This window comes from Panthera tigris, chromosome C1 (genome assembly GCF_018350195.1).
Source record: "Panthera tigris isolate Pti1 chromosome C1, P.tigris_Pti1_mat1.1, whole genome shotgun sequence".
NCBI lineage: Eukaryota > Metazoa > Chordata > Mammalia > Carnivora > Felidae > Panthera > Panthera tigris.
The window spans coordinates 184,159,006-184,185,033 of NC_056667.1; the positions used below are offsets into that span (position 1 = coordinate 184,159,006).

Genomic DNA, 26,028 nt, shown 5'->3' on the forward strand with positions numbered 1-26,028 from the left:
GCTTAGAGAATAGTCACAAACTAAATGCTGACTCTACCAGCCCTCTTCTACAACTCATTTCTTAAAACATACACAGCTGTGTCTACCCTGTGGGCTGACGATTGGAAGATACTTCTCTGGGAAACTTCAACAGCTCAAGAGGAAAAGACCAAAAAAACCAAAATACTAATTGAGGGGTTCCCCAAAGAAACAACCCAGCCAGATGAGTCTACAGCTGACAAACCCCACCTACTGAGAATACTGAGAATATCCAGGTTAGGGGCAGGGGTTGGAAAGCAGACACGATGCAGGAAGAAGAAAATATCAAAAAGTATCCACTGATACTGTATTCAAGAGATATGACCAGATGTTACTTAAAATAATAAAATAAAATAAACATTCAAAGAGTAAATAAAAGCATCTGGAAACTAATACAGAAGAAATGAAAAACTTACTGAAGGCTTTGCATATAAGGTAGGGGAGGGAAATTTTACAGAAAGTATTATAAAAATATAAAGTGATGGGCAAAAGAAAGAAAATAAATGTAGAGAACCAACACAAGAGTTCCAATATCCAAATAATGTGTCTTCCAGAAAAAAACTCGAAGAATGGAAGAAATCATCAATGGAATAATTCAGGAGAACTGTCTGGCACTGAGGAATAAGAGTTTCATGGATTCGGGGTGGCTGGGTGGTTCAGTGGGTTAAGTGTCTGATTTTGGCTCAAGTCATGATCTCACAGCTCATGAGTTCAAGCCCCGTGTCAGGCTCTGGGCTGACAGCTCAGAGCCTGGAGCCTGCTTCAGATTCTGTGTCTCCCTTTCTCTCTGCCCTTCCCCCACTCATGCATGTTCTCTCTCTTTCTCTCAAAAATAAATGAACATTAATTTTTTTTTTTTTTTTTTTTTTTTTTTTTTTTTTTTTTAAGTTTCAGGTGTCCTTGCATGGCTCAGTCAGTTAAGTGTCTGATTTCAGCTCAGGTCTTGATCTCACAGCTCATGAGTTCGAGCCCCTTGTCAGGCTCTGTGCTAAAAGCTCAGAGTCTGGAGCCTGTTTCAGATTCTGTGTCTCCCTCTCTTTCTCTGCCCCTCCCCTGCTCACACTCTGTTTCTCTCTCTCTTAAAAAGAAACATTCAAAAAAAAATTTAATAAGTAAATAAGTAAATAAAAAGTTTCAAGGATTCAAAGGGCCTAGCACATATCTAGCATAATAAATGAAAAGAGAGTCATACAAAGGGGCATCACAGAAATTTCAGAACACTAGGAATAAAGTGAAGATCTTACAAGCTTCCAGAGAGAAATGACAGATCACATACAAAGATCAGGAATCATAATGGCTTTAGAAGTCTCAATAGCAACATAAAAATAAGAATTCAATAATGCAATATCTTCAAAATAAAGGAATTATTATTTCTAACTTAGAATTCTACACCTAGTCAAACTACCAGTGTGAAGGTGAAATGAATGGAATTTTCAGACATGCAAAGTCTCAAAAATATACTGCTCCCACCTTTTTTAAAGAAAGCCAGTAAAAGATATGTGCGACTAAAACAAGGACATAAACTAAGGGGGACAAAAAAGAGAAAGTAAGAGATTTAGGAACCAGTGTTTCCAACACAGAGAGAGGTGAAGGGAGCACCCAGGATGATAATAAAGGGAGATGCTGTAATGACAGTTATCCTCAACAAATTTAGGGTTTACGGCAACCGGTCCTGATTGGAACAGGTCAGAGAGGTATAGATGATGGTTCTTTAAGATAATAAAACTGATAGAACATCCAATACATGGAATGCTCTATCTAAATGCATGGAGAGATCCCATTATTAACAGAGAGTTTGGGGTTAAACCAGTGATCAATATATAAAAAACGAAGTAAACAATCAAAAAGATAATGATCAGTTCCAAACAAAACAAGTTGCATAGAAAGGGTAAAATGATAACATTCTAAGTACTTCATTATGAATAATATTTACATAGTTGTAATAATGTAACCACTAAATATTTATCCAAATTTTGATATAACTATATCTAAAAGAGGGAGAATTGGGAAGAGTGTGCGTGTGTTGGGGGTCAGGGGTAGGGGTGGGGGTGAAAGGAAGCTAAATTCTCACCCTCTGTAGGAAGAATTCAATAGACAAGGCCTAAAACTGAAAAACCAAAAAGTACCAGTATGAGTTGGTATTTAGATATCTGGAGTTGAATCCTAAATGATAAAACAAAAGAGTGGAAAGTACTTGGCTCTGGGGAGAAGGAAATTAAAGTGATATGGAAAGGGGATTATGTAGGTACTTAGAGTTTTGAGAACAAACCCTGTAAAATATTCAACTTTCAGCTGTGTGTGTATCATTTTAACAATAACAAAGAGGAAAAAGAGGAAAGGAAGGAGGAAAGAAGAGAAACAGGGAAGGACACAATGAGGAGGGGGGGAAGGGAGGAAAGAAAAAAATTTAGAGAGACAATGGAGATAAAAATGAAATATAGCCTAATAGATCAAATGTGATTTTAATTGAAAATGAAAACCAAAGTCCAAAACATTTTTGAAAAAGTATAAGCTTAAAATAAATACAGACTAGATCGCTGTGTCTCCTAGCTCTCAATTTTATATCTAACTGCCAAATGGCAGCATGTAAAAAATGTATTCATGCTCTTTCCCCAAAATCCTCTTTCTTCCATCATTTGTAAGTGATGACACTTTCATGCCACCACTCTGTTCCCACCCCTCAACATCCCCCATTCTATTCTCTCCACTCTTGATTCTGTTATCACCACCTTTCCAAACTGGTCTGCCTGCCTCCTGGCCATCCTCTATCATGCAGGCAGAGTAATCTTTCTAAAATTCAAAGCCAATCATACCGCTTTCTTGCTTAAAACTCTTCTGTGGTTCCCACTGCTTTTAGGATAAGGTCTGAATTCCTTAACCTTGCATATAGGACTTCATGCTCTGACCTCTAATTATCTCTGAAGCTTCATTTTTTAACATGCCCAGGAATGCCTCTACCATCACACCTCATCTCTAAGTTCTAGCATGCCATGCTGAAGTCCTTTGCAGGTCCTCAAACCCAGGATGTTCTCACCTCTGAGCCTCTGCATTGCTGTGCTCTCTATTCTAAAAGTTCTTAAACTAAAATTATATGCAAAATTATGTGTGTCTGTCCCTATGTACATATACACAAATGCACATGCATAAAACTTGCAAATGATTTCGACATTTATAAGGCCCTGAACGCCAATTTTGGGCCTCATTTTAAGAACTCATTCCTTTGGGGCACTTGGGTGGCTCAGCCAGTTAAGCATCTGACTTTGGCTCAGGTCATGATCTCATGGTTCATGAGTTCAAGCTCCATAGCAGGTTCTATGCTGACAGTTCAGAGCCTGGAGCCTGCTTCTGATTCTGTGTCTCCCTCTCTCTCTCTCTGCCCCTCCCTGGCTCAAGTTCTGTCTCTCTCTCTCTCAAAAATAAATAAACATTAAAAAAAAAAAAAAAAGAACTCATTCCTTAAGTTACAAGAAAGCTTACAGGTGCTATAAAAAAGTTCTGAAATACATCATTCAGAATATTTGCATATAAAGCATACATGAATCACGCATGTAAATATTAACTATTTTTCATGTCACTGGAATGTTCTCCATTACCCTTCCTCCCAAAGAAAGTTAAATTATTATCTTAAAGTTGGTTTCCGGGGCGCCTGGGTGGCTCAGCTGGTTAAAGCATCCGCCTTCAGCTCAGGTCATGATCTTGCAGTTTGTGAGTTCAAGCCCCACGTCGGGCTCTGTGCTGACAGGTCAGAGCCTGGAGCCTGCTTCGGATTGTGTCTCCCTCTCTCTCTGCCCCTCACCCACTCATGCTCTGCCTCTCCTTCAAAAATAAACATTAAAATAAAAAAAAGTTGGTTTCCGTGAGAAGGTGTTACCCTAGTGAAAAACGTCCCTTCACTGTTGTGAGAACAGCAAGATCCTAGAATTGAATACTTCTACCTCATACGAATGCCTGAACATGCTATTACAACAACAACAACAAATAAAAAAAGCTTTAAAAAAATGGATGATATTAGATGAACAGCTGTGTCGAAAGGGGAATGTAAAAATAAAAACTGCATGTTGCAGCCATCAAAATAGTAACCATGTACAGTATATGACTGTTTTTAATCAGATGAAGATTGAAGCTATTACATTTCAAATCAAATGTTATAAATTACTTCAAGAACGCAGCTGAGCTCTCATTTAATTAGAAATGTCCATGTTTAAATCATGAGGTACAGTAGCTGCCAATGAAGCAAAAGGGCAAGGGAAGGGAGAAATACTGTGTCCAGACCATCCGACTGTCAACTGTCTCCTACGCGGGATGAACATCTGGGGAGGACCAGTCCTGATGTAATGGAGAACTTCATGTACTAGCTAATTTGAGATTTAATGTAATTGAACATAATTGTTTTGAAGACAATTAAAATCATTATTCAGGTCTGGACAATTCTGAACTCTTTGTTTTCGTGTGAAACGTATTTCCCCCGTGCTGAATTTTAACTCTTTCTTGGATAAAAAGTACAGCAAGTTTTGGGCCAAGACTTCCCTGGGAAATAATCCCTAGATTGTGAGGTCACATTAAAAGGCAGCACAAGTGGTGAGGTGCTCCTCTGGAAACAAGTCTCTTTTACTAGTGCCAGTACTTGATGTAGCTCAGTCAGAGTCCAAATCTACATCCCAAATGTTAGACAATTCAGTATGAAATACATGAGGCAACATCATACAGGGATTTCTGAGGTCATACAGAGAAGAATGCAATTATCCTAAGGCGGACTTTCCCCCAAAGGTTATGAGCCTCTGCATCTCGTAATTAACCACGGTGCAGCTAGACAGTCCAGGCAAAAGGTCTTTCTTTTCTCCCAATTTGCCTAATTCAAAAACACCTCAAGTGACATAGCTCAAATTTTCCAAATTAAACTTACCCCTGGGGCTGAAATCAAGCATGTGACAGTTCAGTTCCAAAGCAAATCTTAAAGAGAGTTGTACATAGGGAAAGAAAGAAAAAAAATCAGAGGAAAAAGGGGTAGGAGTTAACATTTAAGTGGTTTTTCAACCTCATCATTACCCCTGCTCAAGAAAATAGGACACAGATGGGCCAAACACACCATTGTTCTGCCTTGAAGAATCTAAGGAACTCATTAGAAACTACTGTTGTTTTTCCTCATGATCTATGGCAAATCTGTAAGGGACAAATGGCTGATTTGCCCCCATCCCACGGCATTTAGTGTTCCATAGTGTCATGGGGTGGAAAGTGGAGAGAGAAGTCACAAAGCCACGGTATGCACTGCAACCCATGAAAGCCTATTATTGATATAATTCTTCAAGGTCGACTCTTCCAGGGAGTTGAGGAATGACTATATTGTCACAAACTGTTCTGATTTGTTTAAAAAAAAAAGTGGTTTCCAACCAGGAATGACACACTACCCTAAACTTTCTCTTACTTAGGCCACAGCTCCACACTTGTCCGCTTGTACACGAGATAGAGTGTAAATGGGAATGAGGTCCACTGCTCCCAGGCAAGGTGGATCCCCTCTTGAGCCTCCATATTCACAGACTTAAAAGCCTCCACGCTGGCAGCCAAAACGGAATTGCCTTAAAACATGAAACTGGAAACAGCAATCACTAAACTTTCAATCGCATCTAAACCAGCAGCTATGATTTTACTGTCTTACTAGTTGTTCTGGGTTTTTTGTTGTTGTTGTTGTTGTTTTCAATCTGTATAGAAGACTGTTTTTATCCAAAACAAAGAAAAATAAAAGATCAACAGTTCCCTTTTGTCCTCCCAATTGTCATAAAGTTTCGTATTTCTGCCAGCTCTTTATTCCCCAAAGTAGAAGAATTATGCAATGTTCATCAGTCTTAAATAACTTTGTCAGTTTTTTAATTGGTTACTTTCAATTTTTTCAATTTTACCAAATTAATCTGATAAAATTCTATGTTTTCAGAATGTTTTATGATTATGTTAAAATATACACACATACATTTTTTGAAGCATAAGTATTTGATTTTTGCTCTTATTCAGTAGTTAGAGTTTTTCATTGAATCATTATATCGAAGTACATATTATAAACACCTATACTATTGCTACTCTGAGTTTTCATTAGTGTAATATGACCATTTTAGCCATAGAGATAAATAACAAAGAAGCAAATTTTACATCCTATGATTAACATTCAAGATAATCAGTCCTATGCTTGCTGGAAGTTATCAGTCAGCTTTTTGCTCTCCAAACAAATACACCTTTTGAAAGAAGACACTCAGTTGAAATCAGGTTTACTTGAAAATATTTGGAACCCTTTACTAAGTAGTATTAAGATAATATAGGCTTTTCTTTAAACAATTATGATTCTTCCAATTCAAGTTTTCCTATTAAATCTGAGAACATCCCTATGAGACATGGAGCTCATTTCATTTCAACCTATGAACAACTCAAGATTTCAGGCTCCCTGGGGCACCTGGATGACTCAGTCAGTTAAGTGTCCAACTCTGGATCTTGGTCTCAAGATCATGTTTGTGGGTTCGGGCCCCACATCAGGCTCTGCACTGATGGCTCTGAGCCTGCTTGGGATTCTCTCTCTCCCTCTGTGCCCACCCCCCCCCCCGCCCCCCACTTACACATGTACTGTGTCTCTCAAAATAAATAAACTTAAAAAAATAAAATAAAAGATTTCAGGCTCCCAACCCAAAACACAACTGTTTGGCATATTTCATTATTTCATTCCATGCCAAGTTATTGGTGAAATTAAGGCTGATTTCTACACTATTACTTCACAGGTTAAAACCAGAAAAGGTTTCCTTAACCACATTTGATACAGGATCATCTTCAGTGAAAGAATATTAAACCTTGGACCCCATTGCTCATTTTACTAAAGAGAAAATTGGAAACATTTGAGATATACATGTTCAGAAGAATAATGAAATGCAGTTTTAAGATAGATTCTCGGGAGTATTAGGATTTATACAGGAAATCAGTGATTAAAGAACATTCAGGTCTACCTGAAACTTATCCTTCATCAAAAGACATATACATAAAGACACCGAAATCTTACCTAACTCATTAACAGAAGCTGCTGTTTAATGATTGATCTGTTGTAGTCTTGATCAGAAAATGAAAATATATTGAGCACTGATACTTCAGGATACCTGTGCCCTGTAAAAAAAACAACACATACATGCTAGAATTTTTTTTCTGTGATGAATCCTTAATAATTTAGATCTTCTGGTGCAATTAAATTTAGTTTAACAGAAAAATTCTGGGGGGTGCCTGTGTGGCTCAGCCAAACTTCCAACTTCAGCCCAGGTCATGGCCTCACGGTTCGTGGGTTCAAGCCCTGCATTGGGCTCTGTGCTGACAGCTCAGAGCCTGGAGCCTGCTTGGGATTCTGTGTCTCCCTCTCTCTCTCTCTCTCTGCCCATCCCTCACTCACGCTCTCTCTCTCTAAAATAAATAAACATTAAAAATTGTGTTAAAAAAATAGAAAAATTCTGGTATTTGACCTTTGAAGTGACATTGGCTAATCATGAAATTCCCAGGTGGTAATGGCTACTTCTTATAGTGTTGCTATATAACCAGATTATAGTTATAACTCTATCTGGTTACTATATAACCAGACGGCTCAGCTCAGATGCTAGCCTTTGGTGTCTACACCAGATCATGCCTTGGACTTGGACTCGCTACTGAGTTTGCCAAGGTTCTCTTAACTCAGTCTAAGATGGTAGCCTCTTCTTTCAGTCGCCACATCACATTACTCTAAATTCTGCTCCTTCTCCATCTTCTCCTCTAGGCTTTGCCAGTTTTTCCTTCGAAAACCTCCAAATCAAACTGTCTGGATAAAAATCTGACATTTGGTAAAACGAGGATAGGCCAATTAGTGTCTGAAACACAGGCTTCTGGGATGTATGCACCTGTCCATTAGAAACTGTTCTGTCTCCACCATCTCCTTTCAGAGGCCACCAACATCCTTCAGATGTTAACGACTTCCAGCTTTTGGTGGCTTATGACTCACTTGAATGTGTAACCTGGAGGAGAAAGCTGCTATACACTTGTATGGCAGCCGCACATTACCCCAAAGTTATTTTTAAAGTTTACAAGCCTGGTTCAGCCTCCTTAAAAGTCCCCCTTAAGCCTACAAAAGCAAATTCAAAGTGAAGGACAAAAGTTTTCAGGCAGTAATTAAACCGTTAGCTATGCTATTATACCTTTGTCGCCCTGTCCCCTGGCAGCCTAACAATTAATCTTTTCAGAGGAGAGGAAAAATAAGTTACACACAGGAACTACAGAGCTTATAGCAGCCCCACACCATTAATTTTAATAACACGAAAAGATAAACATATGTCACTCACTCATAGCCAAATGAGCATCTATAGAGCCCTGCCCTGGTATACATCTAAAATTTATAACTCAGGTTCCTTTACCTAAGACCTTTTAGGCTACTTAAATGTTTTCACATTGCTTAATCAGAAAAAATATGGACGATATAGTTTTATTCCACCCACTTAAAAATAAACGTCTTTAAAATATTTGTAAAACAACAGGTCATTTTCTTAACTAGTGCCACCTTCCCTCATTTTTAAAACTGTAAAAGATGAAGCCAAGAACACGATTATACAACCTCTTACTTTATGTATTTTTTCAACATCCTCTAGCTCCTGGAAGAAAAGAGATAATTTTATTTTTTCATCCTAAATCTTCTTCTGAAAAGCTTTTATTCTCAGTTTCATAGGATACAATTGAATCAAATGCTAGAAGAATGAAATCCTCTCTCCTGCAATTTCTTAAGCATGCATATAGAAAAAAAATTACTGCTGGCAGTAGGAACTGTCAATGGATCTCCGCAGAAGTAAATTGTTTGGTGTTTGTAATGGAGTATAATAGCTATAATTCCACTTGAGCTGCTGCCACTAATAAGTTGATAAAAACGGGAAGTTGAGACTCAGACGTCCATCAGTATATGGCTTCCACAGATGTCTCTGCACGTTCACTTAATCACAGAGACAGGTAACCCAATCCCATTAGAGGTACTATGTCTGACAATGAGGGACCCAAGCTGGCTCTTCCCACAAAGACAATGGGAAAGCATAGCTGCAGACTGACTCCAGAGGGGCTTTCTTATCGGCAATTTATCAGGAATTTTCTTAGACATTTGCAGCTCCTGCAAAGTTGTAAGGCGGTAACTTAAATGTGCTCATCATCAGAAATGGGCTAGGGGAAAACACTTCCTTCTCATGAAAAATAGCCACCGAATCAAAAATGACTATCAGAAATTAAAATATACTGTCTCAAATGCTTCAGGATTGTGACTCTAATGCTCACCTGTTGCCAAAAATTTAAATTTAATCTACTTAATGATTAGAAGTCTGAAAATACACTGTGTTTTGTGTGTGCATGAAAGTAAAAACAAGTGGTATCTAGAACTGTGTGTCACCACATGAACATATTAACAAGAGTAAAATAAAAAGTGGTATCTCTCACAGGAAACACTGGCCCAGGGAGTAAGGAGGTTTGAGTTCCAGTCTTCTGAATTGCTGAGTGATCTTACACACATCACTTAAAGGCAATCGCCTAAGAGTTTTTATATGGAGAAAATGGAGTAGAAATAATAACGTTGTAATGAAAGTATGGGCTTTGCTGGCAGGAGAGCTTTGAAAAGTAGCTGGTATTTGGCAAGTTTATTTTTTATTTAACCTGTCGAATAAAAAGCATAAGGTACAATTATGCTCATTCTATTAATGATCACATAAATGGCCCATGAGGGAAACATTAAACCTTTATGTAAATATATCCTCCTCAGGAGCCTGAAATCTTGAACAATGCTCATCTCAGACACTCACTCTCCAATGTGAATCAGTGCGCTGCTGAGCGTATGCAGGCTTTTGGGAAAGAGCACATGTGCACATCTGAGTAACCGACCTATCTCAGTATCCTGGGGTCCTGCAAAAGCTGTAACAGCCCAAGAACAAGGAGGGAAGTCTAAGAAGAAAGAAGAGTGTTCTGTAGCACTGTCTGCATTATACAAAAATTACTGTATTTATCAAAACACTACATATTCGCTTCAATTGTCTGTTGTTCCTACCATTTTTTTCAAGCAGAGCTGCTTTTGCTATGTTCTCAACAATGTATTTCCTTATGGCTTCTGAAATATTTAGTAAACAGGCAGCCAAACAGAGCCCCAGTCTGGAGGAAGACATGGTGATTTTTCTAGGAGAAAAAGTATTGTTCATTTTGGTCTCTGTGGTGTGTTCATATTTTCATGTTCATTAACCTTATAAAAATTAGTTTTTTGGAAACCAAGCAGTCATAATATGAACATTTCACTATTTCATTACTGCAGAACACCTAAAGGATAAAATCCTCAGATCCAGTCAACCAGGAAACCATGCGTAGGTGGCCACACACGTATGAACGTAGGAACATAGTTAACACTACTAGAACACACAGGGCAAGTTACTCAGCCTGAATTGTCATGGAAATGAAACTTTTTTGTTAAAGTATGTTATTCCCTTTGAAACATCATCTTCCTTAGTTTATCCTCTTTTTGAGGTCTGTCCTATTTATCAAATAAGCATGATCCTCTTGTTAAATGAGACTTAACTAGGGAACTGTAACAAAGAGAAATAAAGATTCTTATAAAAATTATTTTTCTGGCAAAAGAAAGGATATCTCTATGGGCCATGCCACAGGCAATATATGAACAAATAAAAGGGACTCTTTGGGTGCTTTAAGTGACAACTATTTGACTAAATTCCTCTTATATACTTCAGTCTCCAAAATTCCTGTATCAGTTGAAAATCTTTTCACAGGATTCTCTTCCTGGAACTGAAATCTGATATATATCCTACGTGAACCAACAATGCCAAAAATGTGACTGATCCTTTTGGTGAAAATGCATTAATTACACAAGTTTTAGAGGTTGCTTTGATTCTTTTTAGTACCTAGAATGGCATTTTTCAACTCTCAAATATTATTGACTAAAGAAATTTAAATATCTCAAAACAGTAAGAAAAGAATTCCCCTTTTCAAGACCAGGCCATATTTAGGTCTCTTTTAAATATCGTAACTAAAAATAAATATGGCCCTCACGAATTCATTCAACAAATTATTTGATAAGGGTTATTTTGTATCGGGTAATGTTCTCAGTGTGGGGAATACCGCAGTGAATGGTGCCCAAGCTTGAGACAAACTTTAAGCTTATGAGTTTTGGCTAAACCGTGTGCTCTGGTGCAAATAATAGTACTCTGGATGCATCAATCCTCTGGCTTCTGTTCACTAGGATTGTTCATGGGCCTAATCATCCTAACCTAGAGGGAACACAAGGCTCCATGTTAGTTCAGGTTTGTAAGCAAGTTTTCATCTTGTGACCATCATCTCATGATTGAAAATTCATGAAAATACGGTCATTAGGCTTTTGTAGACATTAATAACATTGTTGTAATAAAGCAGCTCAGACCTCTCTCTTCTGTGTAAACAAAAAATTGCTTTACACAAGGGGTGTGGGCGTCTTCTGGCTTTCATTTGTTTTCAGTGTGTTTATGTAGCTTAATTGTCTCATCAGGCACTTTCCCAACATAATTATGCTTTTTAACAAATGGTGTTTATGGCAACCCCTAACAGTGCAAAAGAAAGGATTAGTTTCATCCTCTCATTCCACATTTTGATTCCCTGTGGACAGTTAAATCACACAAAGATGGTGTTAGAAAAATCTACCTTCACAGCAAAAGCTGAAATTAGCGGCCACCGGAATTTTGGAGAGCAGTCAAGCTTGTTAGTGAAAAGGGTAAGTGTTTCTCTGCCTCTTCCACTTACAAAGTAACCCAGAGCAACCCCGCAAACACTCTGTGGTTTGGGAGACGGCGCTCCTAGTGCGCCCATCCCTCCAATCCCAGTTCGATTACTTCCGGCCATAAACCAAAAACCGGCCTCCCCCCCCCCCCCGCCCCCCGGGGGAGGAACCAGCAGGGCCAGCGCGGAGTGAAGCAGTTCGCGACAGTTCCGCCAGATCACCTGCCTCCTGCGTACGCACCACCGCTCGCGCTGTTAGGGCCGCAAAAAGGCTCCCCGAGGGGGCGGTAGCGCGTGCTCGGGTTGGAACCCGCCGCTGGGTCTCCCTGCGTGGCCCCGCCCCGGTTCCGGTGTGAAGTGGCTCAGGGCCACATGGGCCGAAGGCTAACCCGAGGGACTGGGCGCGGACCTTGGGGCACTCCCTCGCCGCCCCGCGATCGGCGTCCACGGGCCGCGGGGCCCGGGAGCGAAGGACGGCCGGCGGCGGGACTGCCCCGGATCCGGCTCTCGAGCAGCGCCCGCGCCTCCGCGTCGGGTAGAGAACCGACCTGCGCGCGCGGAGGGGTGGCGGAGTAGCACGGCGCCAAGTCGGGGTCGCCCCGCGGCAGCGACGCGCAGCTTACGCCGCCGGCCCCGCCCCCCACCCCGGGCGCCCAGCTCGTGCTCCAGCCCGCTGCACGCCTCCGGGAGCCGGCTCCGCTGGTCGCTGCCTGACCTACACTCCGCGGGGCCCCGCACCCACCGCGTGCGGGCGGCCCGGAAGCCTTAACGTTCAGCGTGGAATTGCCTTCTCACCCCCTCTGCTTTACCTTGGGATTCTCCACAATTGTCTCTTGTAAATGAATGACTTTTTTTAAAGGGCATTAGAATCTAATGATGAGGTCATTACCCATTGATCATACACCAGCAGGGGGCTCTTTGGCGCACATGCAAACGCACCCTTGCAGTAAAGTCTCTGCTGAGAAATGCTGCCCGGGAGCGCTTGTGAGTAGGCAAGCGCCGGAACCACCCCAGGACAAAAGCAGTACTAATACCTGCCCACGTACTTACGAGCTACATGAACCGGGCGCTAATAATTATTTCTCTTTTTTGTAGGCCAGTGAACCTTGAGAACACATTTACAAAAAATTAGGACCTGTTGTTTTTTTTTTTTTAATATATATAGCAAGGATTAAATGTTACCACTTTGATCTGGTTTCGTTCCTGAAGTGAAGTAATCACTAAATAACTACTTTGACAGAATAAATTAATTTTTAAATCTATTTTTTATTTTCTAATTATACTTTTTAAATACAGATTTGAGGAAATTAACATTTATGTGGACATTTGGTTTCTAGCCTAATGTGGCATAAAAATAAGTAACATAATGAGTGTTAAAAAAAATCAGGTTCATGATGCTTCTCACATCATCATCATTGTACTTAGATGTCACAACAGTATTATGTGCGATTGTGTCAGATCCAGCCTTCTCCATCTCGGAGTGTTGGCAGGTAGGAGGGCTGTTGGCAAGAGGAGGGGTGTTAACCTCAGGATCCTGGATCCATTCCAAGGCTGGTAATTACATTCTGCCAGCCAAAATTCATCCCATAATTTTAATTGGATAAATCCTTTCTGGCCTAAGCTACTGCTATGCCTGTCAAACTGTTGCCACATTTCACCCCAGAGGTGTCTGTGTTTTAGTTGCAAGAATGAGTCCCTTTGAGGTTGGCTTATCAATTTAAATCCTCAAAGTGCTTTGGGATCCTATGGAATTAAATATATATTTAGGTATTTTTTTCTACTGAATCTGCAACAGACATGCATAAGATAGACATATACCCATGTTAATGCCCAAAAACCAATACCCATCTAATGTCAACAGATAATTTCAAAATACTTTAACTAGATTGATGTCCCTAACTTTCTCTTTTCTTCTTTTGAGAGCTTTTATTGCCCATAGCATTAGCTTCCAATTAACGGTGGTGTAACCAACCTTTCCTTCCAAGGAGAACGGAACTAAAGGCCCTGTATCTCACCTTTCCAAACAATTCTGTGGTGAGACTACTTGCTACAATGGAAGATAAAGTAACATTACATCTAGGCTTATCTGTCCCTTCAGAGAAAACAGTGTGACACCTAGGGGCTTCATGGGTCTAGCTGTAACAGCTGCCAGACCTAAACCTTCTTCCCCACATTTCCTAATCCTCTCGATGAGAATATCTTTCCCCTGACAGGACTGCTGGGGCATTAAGTAAGATAACATTTCTGAAAGCATCAACACCCAGCAGTTACTCAGTAAACCTTAATCCCTTTCTCCACTAGACTGAGGTCAGACACAGGAGAGAAGGCAGGGTCCCAAGTTCTTTGTGGAGGAGGGCAGGGTCTGCCTCTGCTTGAGGATTGTAAACACAGAAAAGACAAAGAGAAAGATGCCAGCAAGTCTGATGAAAAGTTCGGCAGTAAGATTGAAAGTCTTATTTTGTTCTCTTCAAGGATAGAAAAGTACCCTTGGTGTTCGTTTAGCTCAACCACATGTAATCCTGCCTTTTTCATTGTTTGAAAGAGCTTTATGTCACAGGTACTATGTATGGGCATCAAACCTCTCATTATTTAACTTAGCATGCTTGGAGGAGTTTGGGGGTGAATACTTTTTGGGTGAATGTGTTATTCTGATTCCTTGTTTTTCCTACTAAGTCCACGTTCAGAGCATTTGTTCCTTCGCTCATATGGTTTCTGTCCAAAAACAAATAAGCACTGGAAAAGAGCACAGCTAAAAGTCCCAGTTTCAGTTCTATCTGTGATACCTGTTTCCTAATACTCCCATCAGGCCCTTGTAAGACAAAATAATTTTCTGTACCTTTCATTTTCATTTACAAACAAGGAGAGGGTAGTTCTTGTAGAAGCTGTCCGTGGCCCATGAAGGCTCAGGTGGATAAAAGGGGGAGTTGTGCTCTAGTTTGGGTCCACAGAGCTGCTGGAACCTGACTCAGGCACTTACTCGAGCAAGTCTGGGATTGGGGTGAATGAGTGAGGCACTCACCTCTAGTGCAAAATTTAAGTGGGTGCCAAAACACTTGGTAATGCAGTGTCTTAAACAGTCAAAACTAATGCAAAATAAGAAATCTATGGTGAACAAAATAGCAACATTTTAAGTAAAGACAGAATCCTACCCTGTACTTGTCCAACTTGGTCTCCCTCACCTCACCCTGATCCCTGCCCTGTGGTTGTGTTCCCCTTGGTACAGCCTGTTCCTGATTGTAGGGTTAAGAGGAAACAGCACCACTTTGCCCTGCCTGCATCCTCTCTTTGTGTCCCCAAAATGGGCAACAAAACCAGAAATGTCAAGGGTAGAAATTTCCCAGCCAGTGGTTATATATTATTTATAGTCTGTTCGAGAGTTTTCTAGTCCTCCATATATAGGATAGTTGGCCAACTTATCTCAAGAGAAGGCAGACCTTTATTAGTACAAGCAAAAGAATCAACTCTACTAAATACATTTCCCTACCTACTTACCTTATACATTTCAAAATATGGTAATTAGAAAGTTTCCTATTGGGAAATAATAATTTTGAAATAATGTTTTAAATAACATTTTAAATAATGCTATGAGTCTCTTTTATATCTTCGTATTCCAGCATTTATCCTGTTCAGGAAAATGTGATAATTTTGCTTAGACAGAAATCTAATTCCTAATGCAATTTTTTTTCTTTGAAGATTTTACTTTCACCCTATTTTTTGTACTTTATCATTCTGCCTTCTTCATGGAACATGGAAATATTTTATTTCTTCTCTGATATAAATGTCCTTTGGTAAATGAAAAATTTTAACAAGTGACTTTAGTTATCATTCTAGGACAAGTTAAATGCAGAAGTGGTTTTAATTCCTTGTATTAAACAATTTGAATCGTGATATTATGCAATATGTGTTCTACTAGTCATTTTCTAAAAGAGCAAATGGGTTTCACTGCTGCCATTTTTAGTTTGTAGTGGGGGAAGCTATGCTATTAATTTATTTAAAATGAATATAATGAGCTTAATGTCCACAAAGAAGTTATAACAACTAACAGAAATAACTCCATTGCCCATATACTGCTGTCTTAATTATGGGAAATAATCTTCAGCCATTTTTGTCTTAATGAAGGAGGAAAAAAAGCCCACAGGATTTCCAGAATTAACCTTTTTTCACCTACATTTTTGGGAAATGTCTTTCCCTTTACATAATATGCATTCGGTTGGCTAAATTTGCCATAAAAGACCAGTAGACTGGAATGTAAGCATAGTTATTAGCTTAAAGTGGAATCACTTGTTATGCATTCTATTCATTCATACTAGGAATATCTCATGTAACTAGCCAAAAATTAAAAGTCTATGACCTATCCACCCCTTAATTCATTCTTTGCCTTTTTATACCATGTACACCATGTTTTATACCATGTATTCCTTTTTATTCCATGTGGTCATTCAGTTGTGCACTCCTTTATTATGGAACCTAGGCACTGAATGCAATGAAGTGTCTCTTAGAGCCTCTCTCCAAAGCTGTTTTTTATAGCCATTAGTCATATTGCAGATGAAAAGCAATTCCTAAAATAGCCTTGGAATTTTTGCTGAAAATTTGTTTTAACTTATGGGGGCTACATTAGAATTATTTCTAAAACTATAATTCACAAACTGTATCTTATTATATCCAGAAAAAAAAATGCTGGGAATATTTAGAAACATTTTCCCCTAAGTAACATGAATTTTTGTTGTGTCATGAGGTTTTGTCAATAAATATTTACTTTAAAATGCCAACCACTAGGTGATGACTGCCAATTTTCATTAAGAAAGATAATACATCTGTAATGCCTGGGTGGCTCAGTCGGTTAAGCATCTGACTTTGGCTCAGGTCATGATCTTGTGGTTTGTGAGTTTGAGCCCTGCTTCCGGTTCATTGCTGAGCACTCAGAGCCTGGAGCCTGCTTTGGATTCTGTGTCTCCCTCTCTGTCTGCCCCTCCCTTACTCATGCTCTGTCTCTCCCTCTCTCAAAAATAAATAAACATTTTAAAAAATTAAGGAAAAAAAAAAAGAAAGATAATATATCTTGTGATAATCCCAGTAGTGGCCAGTCATGCTCCATGCAATTGTAGACAATTCTCTATTATTGTTGTATATGCAAGAGAATGTCAACTCTTACTGACATCAAAAAAGCAACCTCCCCTATGCACAGGAATCAGAGACCTGAACAGAAGCTTCTGTGAATGCATGTGATGTCTGCATTTCCTAATTCACATGTGTGTTCAGAGTCATTCCTTGCTTTAAAAAAAAAAAAAAAAAAAAAAGCCCTTCTAGAGAGAACCACTTCTGCTCTTCAAACTGAAGGTTCAAATGAAGTTTTTCCTGCTGATTTGTTAGTTTTTTATTATATATCTCAGGGTTTGAAGGGATTAACTTTTAAATTTATTTTTCCTTAAGTAGAAAATGGCTAATTTCTTAAGAAGAGGTGAGCAAGATTAATTTTGGGGTGCTGTTGTTTTTAATGTTTTCTTTATCCGACCTTGTGCCTCTCAGTTATTATGCACCTCTTTTAGCTTGAAGTTCAATGTTTTTTGGAAGGGATTAGAAAATATAAATTCATAGAAGTTCAGGTCAGAAAAGCCCTTAGAAATCATCTGGCACTTCCTTATAACCTTTGTTCAAATGATGTCTGGCCTGGAACAGAGACAACAGACATGGAAGCAGAGCTTGTGATGAAGCACAAGGTTGGGGTGGGCATTACCAGTCACCTTCACTCTTTGCCCCCATCACTGCTTCTTCCATGGCCACTCTTTGAACCCTAAGTTGCCTTGGGAAACCACCAGTTAGTTCAACTACTTTTCTGGGGCCTGAAATCCTTTTTATAGCAGCATGCAAAGATCTCATCTTTGGAGATTAACTCTCTCTTGAAACAAGTCTGTGATGCTGTCTCAAAACATGAGTGCTGTGGAAAATTCACACTTTGAATTATTGGGTTTTATTTATTTTCTTTTTTAATGTTTATTTATTTTTGAGAGAGGGAGAGAGAAGGGGCAGAGAGAGAAGGAGACACAGAATCCAAAGCAGGCTCCAGGGTCTGATCTGTCAGCACAGAGCCCAACACGGGGCTTGAACTCACGAACTGCAAGATCATGACCTGAGCGGAAGTTGGACGTTTAACCAACTGAGCCACCCAGGCGCCCCTAAATTATTGGGTTTTAATAACAATTTCTGTGGAGGGGAATAAATATGAATGGATATTCAAATCTGAAATTATCCATCAAAGGTTTTTATTAATACTCAAGAAAATATGATACAGAAACTGCAAGGATCACTATCTGGGGGAAGGAGAGAAAAGGATTCAAAGAGACGCAATCAGACCGATATAGTGAGACAACAGGCAAGGATGGAAGGGGCTTAGTTCCTGCATCCCTACCCAGTTCAGAAGACTGTAACACAGCCCCGCCTTTCCCAGGGCCTCTGTCACCTTTAACATCAGGGTTTTCATTTCTGTTTGGGGTACAATGATGGCAGTGTTTCTCATAGGAGAGTTCTATTTAGATATAGGGCCCATTTTTCTTTTCTGTATTCCCCACCCATTTTTTTTTTCTTTTATCTCATCATATGTCATTTGATCTATGGACTTAACATTCTGAACTTGACTGCAGTGGGGTTTCAGCTACCTATATTTTAAAGCTGAATTTCAATTACAAATATAAAAATATTAAATGAGAGATATATCATGAAAATACATTTTATAAATCATACTCAAATTATATCAAATATTCAGTTGATAACTACTAATTTTACTCAAGTGAAATTCAAGCAATTATTAATCTTTAGGTTCTCTTCATTTATCAATGTATTACATAAAAGACTTCAAAGTTTTATTTCCCTAAAACACTCATATTTTTAAAGTAATTATTCAAATTATAAAACACATGGTAAATTACTTAGATCTAATTAGATTATCTAAAACTTATTGATAAAAGGGCCACCTGGTGGCTCAGTTGGTTAAGCATCCAACTCTTGGTTTCTGTTTAGGTCATGATCTCGTGGTTTTGTGAGTTCAAGCCCCACCCTGGTCTCTGTGCTGGCAGCTTGGAGCCTGCTTGGGATTCTCTCTCTCCCTTTCTCTCTGCTCCTCCCCCACCTGTGCTGTCTCTATCTCTCTCAAAATAAATAAGTAAACTTTAAAATTTTTTAAAATAAGTAAAACTTATTGATAAAAGTAGAAAAGGTTAAGGAAAAAATATTTTTAAATATTTATCCCAGGTACAACCAAAAGTAATAATTGACATAGGAATTAACCAATTGGGGACTCTATTCTACAGAATAACTTGATCTTCTCAACTATATCCACCCTTAAAACAAACACCAAATATATTAATGGGAATATCTTATATTTTGTTCATTATAATGAAAGAAAATATATGTGAGAACACAACTTTTGTGTATAAAGATATTTTCTTTATAGATATTGCAGTTTTAATTGATAGTTGTAATATCAATCTAAGAATATACAGCATTTAACATATCTAATGGACTGTCTTTATAATTACAAAACATAGTTTTAAAGCTAAAGGTAATCTGAAAGGTATCTCATCAAACACTTTAAGGGTGTGAAACCCAGGCCCTAAAGAGGTAAAGGGACCACCACATGTTTAATATCACTCTTCTGTTTTAAGTTTTGGTACCTGGAGGATGAATCCAAGGCCCTTCTCAGTGGGACCCCATTCTACCTTTTTAAAAGTTTCGCCTTTCCTTTTCCCAACCTCCCTCCTCACTCTAATCTCCTGCCACAGCAGCATATGGCTCACCAAACACACTTTGGACTACTGTATATCTCTGGCTTAGCTTATGCTTTGCTCAAAATTTCATTCTACGCCCACCCTTCACCCACCCAGTAAACAACTTCCACCCTTGTGAAGACTTCCTGAATTCTGCCCTCTTCTCCAGTGTTCATCATGCTCTACTATTCTCAGAATATCCTACATTTAACACTGAAACAATGATCACATATTGCTATATTATTTCATAAGTGTCTTGCTCCCTCATAAGGTTGAACAGTAATAGTATAATTTTTGTCTTTTTAATCCCTAGACCTTAGTCTGGTCTTGAATCATAGTAGACACTTTGTAAAAATTTGTTGAAGGGATGAATCCATACATGCAGAAGTCAATGAATATATGAATGAATTAATGAATGAACAGACAAACCAATGAAAGAGTGAACGAATAGGACAAGTTCCTCAACCTGGGCACTATTAATCTTGGGCAAGATAATTCTTTACTGTGGATAAGTCTTTCCTGTGCATTGTAGGATACTCAGTGGCATCCCTGACCTCTACCTACAGATGCAAGTAGCAGTCCCACACCGATGTCGTGATAATCAAAAATGTCTCCAAGATGTTGCTAAGTATTCCCCAGGGGTAAAATTGCCCTTGGTGGGGTATAGCTGAAATAGATGGAAGGCTGACTGGATGCAGCCATTCAGGTGGAGGGCAGAGATTAGAACTCTGGTCTCGAGACACCGGGGCGGCTCAGTTGGTTAAGCATCCAACTTCGGCTCAGGTCATGATCTCATGGTCCATGAGTTTGAGCCCCGAGTTGGGCTCTGTGCTGATATCTCAGAGCCTGGAGCCTGCTTTGGATTCTGTTTCCCTCTCTCTCTGCCCCTCCCCCACTCGTGCTTGTTTGCTCTCTCTCTCTCCCTCAAACATAAACATTAAAAAAAAATGAAAGAAAAAAAAAAAGAACTCTTGTCTCTATTTCGGTCCAGTACTTTTTCCATTATGACAGCCCTGCTGAGATCCAAATTCAATTCTTAGTCTTCTCATAAGACATTTTAAAACCTGAGACCAATAACAGAATTATAGAAGTATAATTTTGGGGACAAAGTATTAAAAAGCAACATTAGAAGTAAAGGTATGCCTTCCTTATATCAACTAATCTGGTTGACATTACTTTCTTTAAAATGGCATTTACTTGTAGTCAATATTATTAAATGGTACTTCTTTGGCCCTGCCTAAAAGTTGCTCCTAGAAGGCATATGGTTTTCAAAAATTTTCTAAACACCACTTCATAGCACCATCTTGTGGATTTTAGAGGAATTCATTGACTTCAGTTTAAAATGTCTAGTTATTTCTCCAGAAAGGGAGACAAAAAAAATAGAAAAACTGTAAAAAAAAAAAAAAATTAGGACATTCTTCGCTTATTGAAATGTTCTACCAAACTCTGAATCAGGGACTTAGTTAAGTTTGTTTTTGACTTTGGTATTTGGCCAAGATTTCAATTTGGCTTCAACTACAGCCTCCCTATGGCCTTTGAAAAGTCAAATAGCCACAATCCTACATCATCATCATCATGTCTGCATCATGTTCAGACAGCAAAGCAGGGGCATAATGCCAACAAGGAAGGCCATTCTAATGTATTTGTTAACATTTGAATATTCACTTTGAATGTATAGATATAACTTGGAATTAAAATTTCCTTATATGCTGGACATATTGGAAGAGCAAAGTATTACAAAATTAGGGAAGGTTATGAAAGATGATAGTTATATAGAAAACAAGAAATTTTATTTTTATTTTATTTTTATTTTTTTATGTTTATTGTTTTTATGTTTTTTATGTTTTATATGTTTATGTTTATTATATCTCTCTTCGAGAGAGAGAGAGAGACAGAGCATGAACAGGGGAGGTGTGGAGAGAGAGTGGACACAGAATCTGAAGCAGGCTCCGAGCTGTCAGCACAGAGCCCAAAGTGGGGCTGATACTCATAGACTGGAGATCATGACCTGAGCTGAAGTCAGACACTTGACCAACTGAGCCACCCAGGAACCCCAAAAACAAGAAATTTTAAATTGTTAAAATGAGAAATAGGGAAATAGATTGACAGAAATCTGAATATTTGTTCCTGTACCATATCAAACTTTAAAAATTCTATTTAGTGATGGGGTGCTGAGTGACTCAGTTGGTTATGCATCCTGCTGTTGATTTCGGCTCATGTTATGATCTCATGATTTGGCGGATTGAGCCCTGAAATGGGTTCTGCGCCAGCCCTGAGCCTGCTTGGGATTCTCTCTCCGTCTCTCTGCCCCTCCCTCCCCCCCCCCCCCCCCGAGTAAATAAGCATTAAATAAAAATTCTGGGGTGCCTGGGTGGCCAAGTCATTTAAGGGTCTGACTCTTGATTTCAGCTCAGGTCATGATCTCATGGTTCGGGAGCTTGAGCTCCACATCAGGCTCTGTGCTGACAGCATGGAGCCTGCATTCTCTCTCGTTCCCTCTCTCTCTGCCTCCCACCCCTTGCTCATACATGCTCTCTCTTTCTCTCTTTCAAAATAAATAAATAAACATTTAAAAAAGATTCAATTACTGACATTTTTGTAATGTGAAAGTATAGTTGTGATTACATTTCACATTTCTTCTTAGATCCAAGTTCATTCTATGATGATATCTGGTTTCAACCTCTAACAATTGTTGCAATACTAAGCCTTTTGGCATTCAACCTAAATATGTGTTTATATAAATCTATTCTAAATCTAAAAGGACAGTAAAATGAAAAGAAGATAATGTAAAACATAATAGATTTGAGGTTTCTTCTCTTTTTCAAATATGTGAGTTTTACTTTCTGACTTGAAAAGAAAATATTCAGCACAAACTACCAGGAGCACCAAATGCTAAGGGCAGTGTGGGAAACCCATATGGAATTGCTGATATGGAAAAGGCATTTCTATTAACAGATGTAATTAAATTCTAATTTTACAGACAAAATGTTCAATTGGTTATAATTCTTATTTGTTTTTCCCATCCCAATACATAATTGACTTCTCTTCTCCATGAGATAAAGTGAGCATAGCCTTACACTAAAAGCTTTTGTTCCCTGATACCTCCTTTGTTCATCTCTTCAAATGGAAACACCAAGAATTGCTAACCAGTTTCAGCCTGGGGCAACTGGGTAAGTTACCATTACTTTAGAAAATGGGAGAAGGCAAAGGTATTATTAAGAGAACTTTTCCTGCAGGAACTTTCACATAATTGTTTTGACCTCAAAGTAACTATTTTATGTTACAGGACAGTAGACTACTTTGCTTGCCTGTGTGCCTTTAAGTAGAGCCCCAGCAGGTGGATAATGGCCATGAAATCTAACAACCATGATAATAATTGCAAAGGCATTTAGGTCCCACATTACCGTTGTAAGAAGATGATTGAACTACATTTGTGATTTTTAATTGATATAGAGATGTCCCTGATTAGTAATATTGCATAGTGGAAAGAAATTCAGACCAGAGATCAGGAAGCCATGTTTTTATCCCAGCCCGTCATCCTCAAGTGTATAACATTGGATGAATGACACAGGGTCTCTGCTCCTCAGTTTCCAAATCTGTAAGATGAAGGAGTTGGACCAGGGCTTCTGTCGTCCTTTCCAGTTTAATAGGTTAAGATTCTATGAAGTGGTCTATTGGGTAGAAGCATAGCCCAATCTTCACATTCTCTTTCTTCTGAGAGTGGGTACCAAGGGATGATTTGAATAGTGTTGCCCTGTGCAGTTTAGGAAACTAACAAGACCATCTCTAACTACTTCTAGTGATTAGAAGTAGAATTACTATCTGCCAAGTTTTTTAAGTTTTCTTAATGCCATTTATTTTCTTTATATACATCTCTGCAGAAATATTTCATTTTACTTGTAAATATTTCCTTCAAATTTCAGAGCAGAGCTCCTAATTCTACTATTCAAAAATCTAGTTTTCAATTCTCTGAACTTTTCATATTTTACAAACCACTATCACATATCCTGTAAAAAATCTATTCTTGAAGAGGTCCTGCTCAGCATTTACTCCCTGAGGTGTAAGTTTTCCACAATGAAAACAAGATTGCATCTCACCACATGGTGTATTGTCTTCTTGGATATGTATAATAGTCACCATAATTTTAATGATTAGGAAATACATCTTTATCTTTCTTTTTTTTAATATTATTTATTTTTGAGAGAGAGAGCACGAATGAAGGAGGGAAAAGAGAGAGGGAGACAGAGAATCTGAAGCAGGCTCCACGCTGTCAGTGCAAATCCCAATGTGGGGCTTGAGCCCACAAACCCTGAGATCCTGACCTGAGCCAAAATCAAGAATTGGACACTCAACTGACTGAGCTACCCAGGTGCCCCATCTTTATTTTCTTATTGTTTTTCTCTTGGTTTAGTTTATTCTAGTTTTGTTAATCAGGTGGGATTTTTTTTTTGTAGGGGGTCTATTACTTCTGGAAATGGATTTATCCTTCTAAGCCTATCATTTTATCCTGACCTAACACAAAAGCCATTTCTGTGAAGATGTGATGCTTCTCTGGATCTTTTCCAGCTCCTTTGTTTTTATTGTGTTTAATTATTTCTTCCTAGAGACAAAGAAGAAATTCTGAACTTTCTTTCTAATCTGATGGTCATTTGACTGATAAGTGAACTACCTTAATCCAACATTTACAGACTCTCAATGATTCATGTATCTCCTATTCCGTTGCTGCAATTATTACTTCAATATTTGATACATTTAATTCAAAGGTAAACTAAAAACATTTGAGTTGAATTTGGTGGGTTCCTTTGTGTTACCTTGGTCAAACATGGTTTGGGTAGTGAAAATCCATGTGCAATATCAACTGGAATCAAAAGCACCCAAATATGAAAGTTGTGTACGTGTGCGTGCGCACGCACACACGCACACACAGACACATATCTGAGAACTGAGATCAGTGTAATGGCCTGGAATTTGCTGCAATAGGAAGTAAGAAGGGATAACACTTTTACTTAATGCTAACCTCATACCCTATGCTAACATCTCACCTACTGAAATAATACACTGACTTCCTAAAACCAGAATCCAGAGGTGCCTTATGTTGAACATTAGGCAATTGTTGTGGCAAAGGTAATGAGCCAGTAAATCTCAAAGTTAGGCATGGTTTTAAATTTAACCTATGGATACACCAGGCGTGCATGGGTGGCTCAGTCGGTTAAGCATCTGACTCTTGATTTCAGCTCAGGTCATGATCTCATGGTCATGAGTTGGAACTCCATCAGGCTCCTCGCTGGGCATGGAGCCTACTTAAGATCCTTTTTCTATTCCTCTGCCCCTCCCCTCCCTGCACGCACTTGCGCATTCTCTCTCTTAAACAATTTTTTTTTAATTTTTTAAAAATAAAATTAACCTATAGATGCACAATAATAAACAGTGTTGGGGGCAACCAACACTGGCATTGAACATGAAATTATATTGTCAAGCATTCTGGTAAATATAGTCAAAATATTTTTGGTAAATGAACTTCTTACCATTTCTATGTCTTTATTAATGCCACAATATGGAGTCACCTATTTTAATATTTTATGGCATATACTAATGATAATTTTATTTCTATTTAATATTTAAAGAGAAGATTTTCACATGTTTTTTTCTCTTCAAGTATCTTATACACATGTTATTTTTATCTTATTTACAAATTAAGCACATTTAAATTACTAATCTACTTTTAAATTTTAAATGAGAAATGCTTTTAAAAAAAGCAACAGGAATTAGACATCGAATGCCCAAAATATTGAAAACATAATCCCTTTAAAAATATCCACCATCTCTCTCCTCCCTCTCCTTCTAATTCAAACTAGTTAGTTTCCTTTGAAGATGTCTTTTGCCAATGTTTCTGCAAACTATTTTTGTTTGAAAATTTCAGGGTGGAATAGTTTTTTAGATGAAGGAAACTGTATTTGCAATTACAGCTTATAAAGTAAAGAAAACCATAAAGTTCCTTTGGCATCAATTTGACTCAAGGTCAAAATTAGATTTCCTCTTCCTACAATATTTGAATTATAAACCTCTCTTCTTGTAAGTAGATTTGAAAGGTCAGCTGGAAATTGCAATATATTGTATGAATACTAGAGTTACAGTACAATTTGAAGTGAACAGCTCACTTAATTTTGGCCTTCTTCCATTACAGTATGATTTTTCAGTCTTAGTACTTAATATACAGGGGGTGGGTTTCAATTGTACAATGATGCCATTGTGGATTTTCTTAATTCAATAACAAGTTATGCTTAAAAATTTTCAGATTAACACTATTAAATATGGAAATCACTTATTTTCATGTCAGGCTGTGTGGTGATACTGATGGTTAATAGTACAAAGAAAGGTATTGGGGTCTACTATGAGACACAATTATTTATAAGGTGCTGTGAGAAAATAAAAAAGGTACCCGTGGAGAGATAATTCCTGCCCTCCAGGATTCTATAATACATAGCTGTTT

General features: G+C 38.4%; 1 protein-coding gene across 1 annotated transcript in view; it reads right to left on the reverse strand.

Moving 5' to 3' along the window:
- The window catches only part of FTCDNL1 (formiminotransferase cyclodeaminase N-terminal like), a 171,730-nt gene that overhangs the window by 113,346 nt on the left and 32,356 nt on the right, over window positions 1-26,028 (reverse strand). The window contains exons 5-6 of the mRNA XM_042995018.1: window positions 10,073-10,197; window positions 7,071-7,149 (exon numbers count right to left, since the gene is read on the reverse strand). Coding sequence (XP_042850952.1) covers window positions 7,071-7,149; window positions 10,073-10,187 — 194 coding nt within the window. The 5' untranslated portion in view covers window positions 10,188-10,197. The remainder of the gene's footprint in view (window positions 1-7,070; window positions 7,150-10,072; window positions 10,198-26,028) is intronic.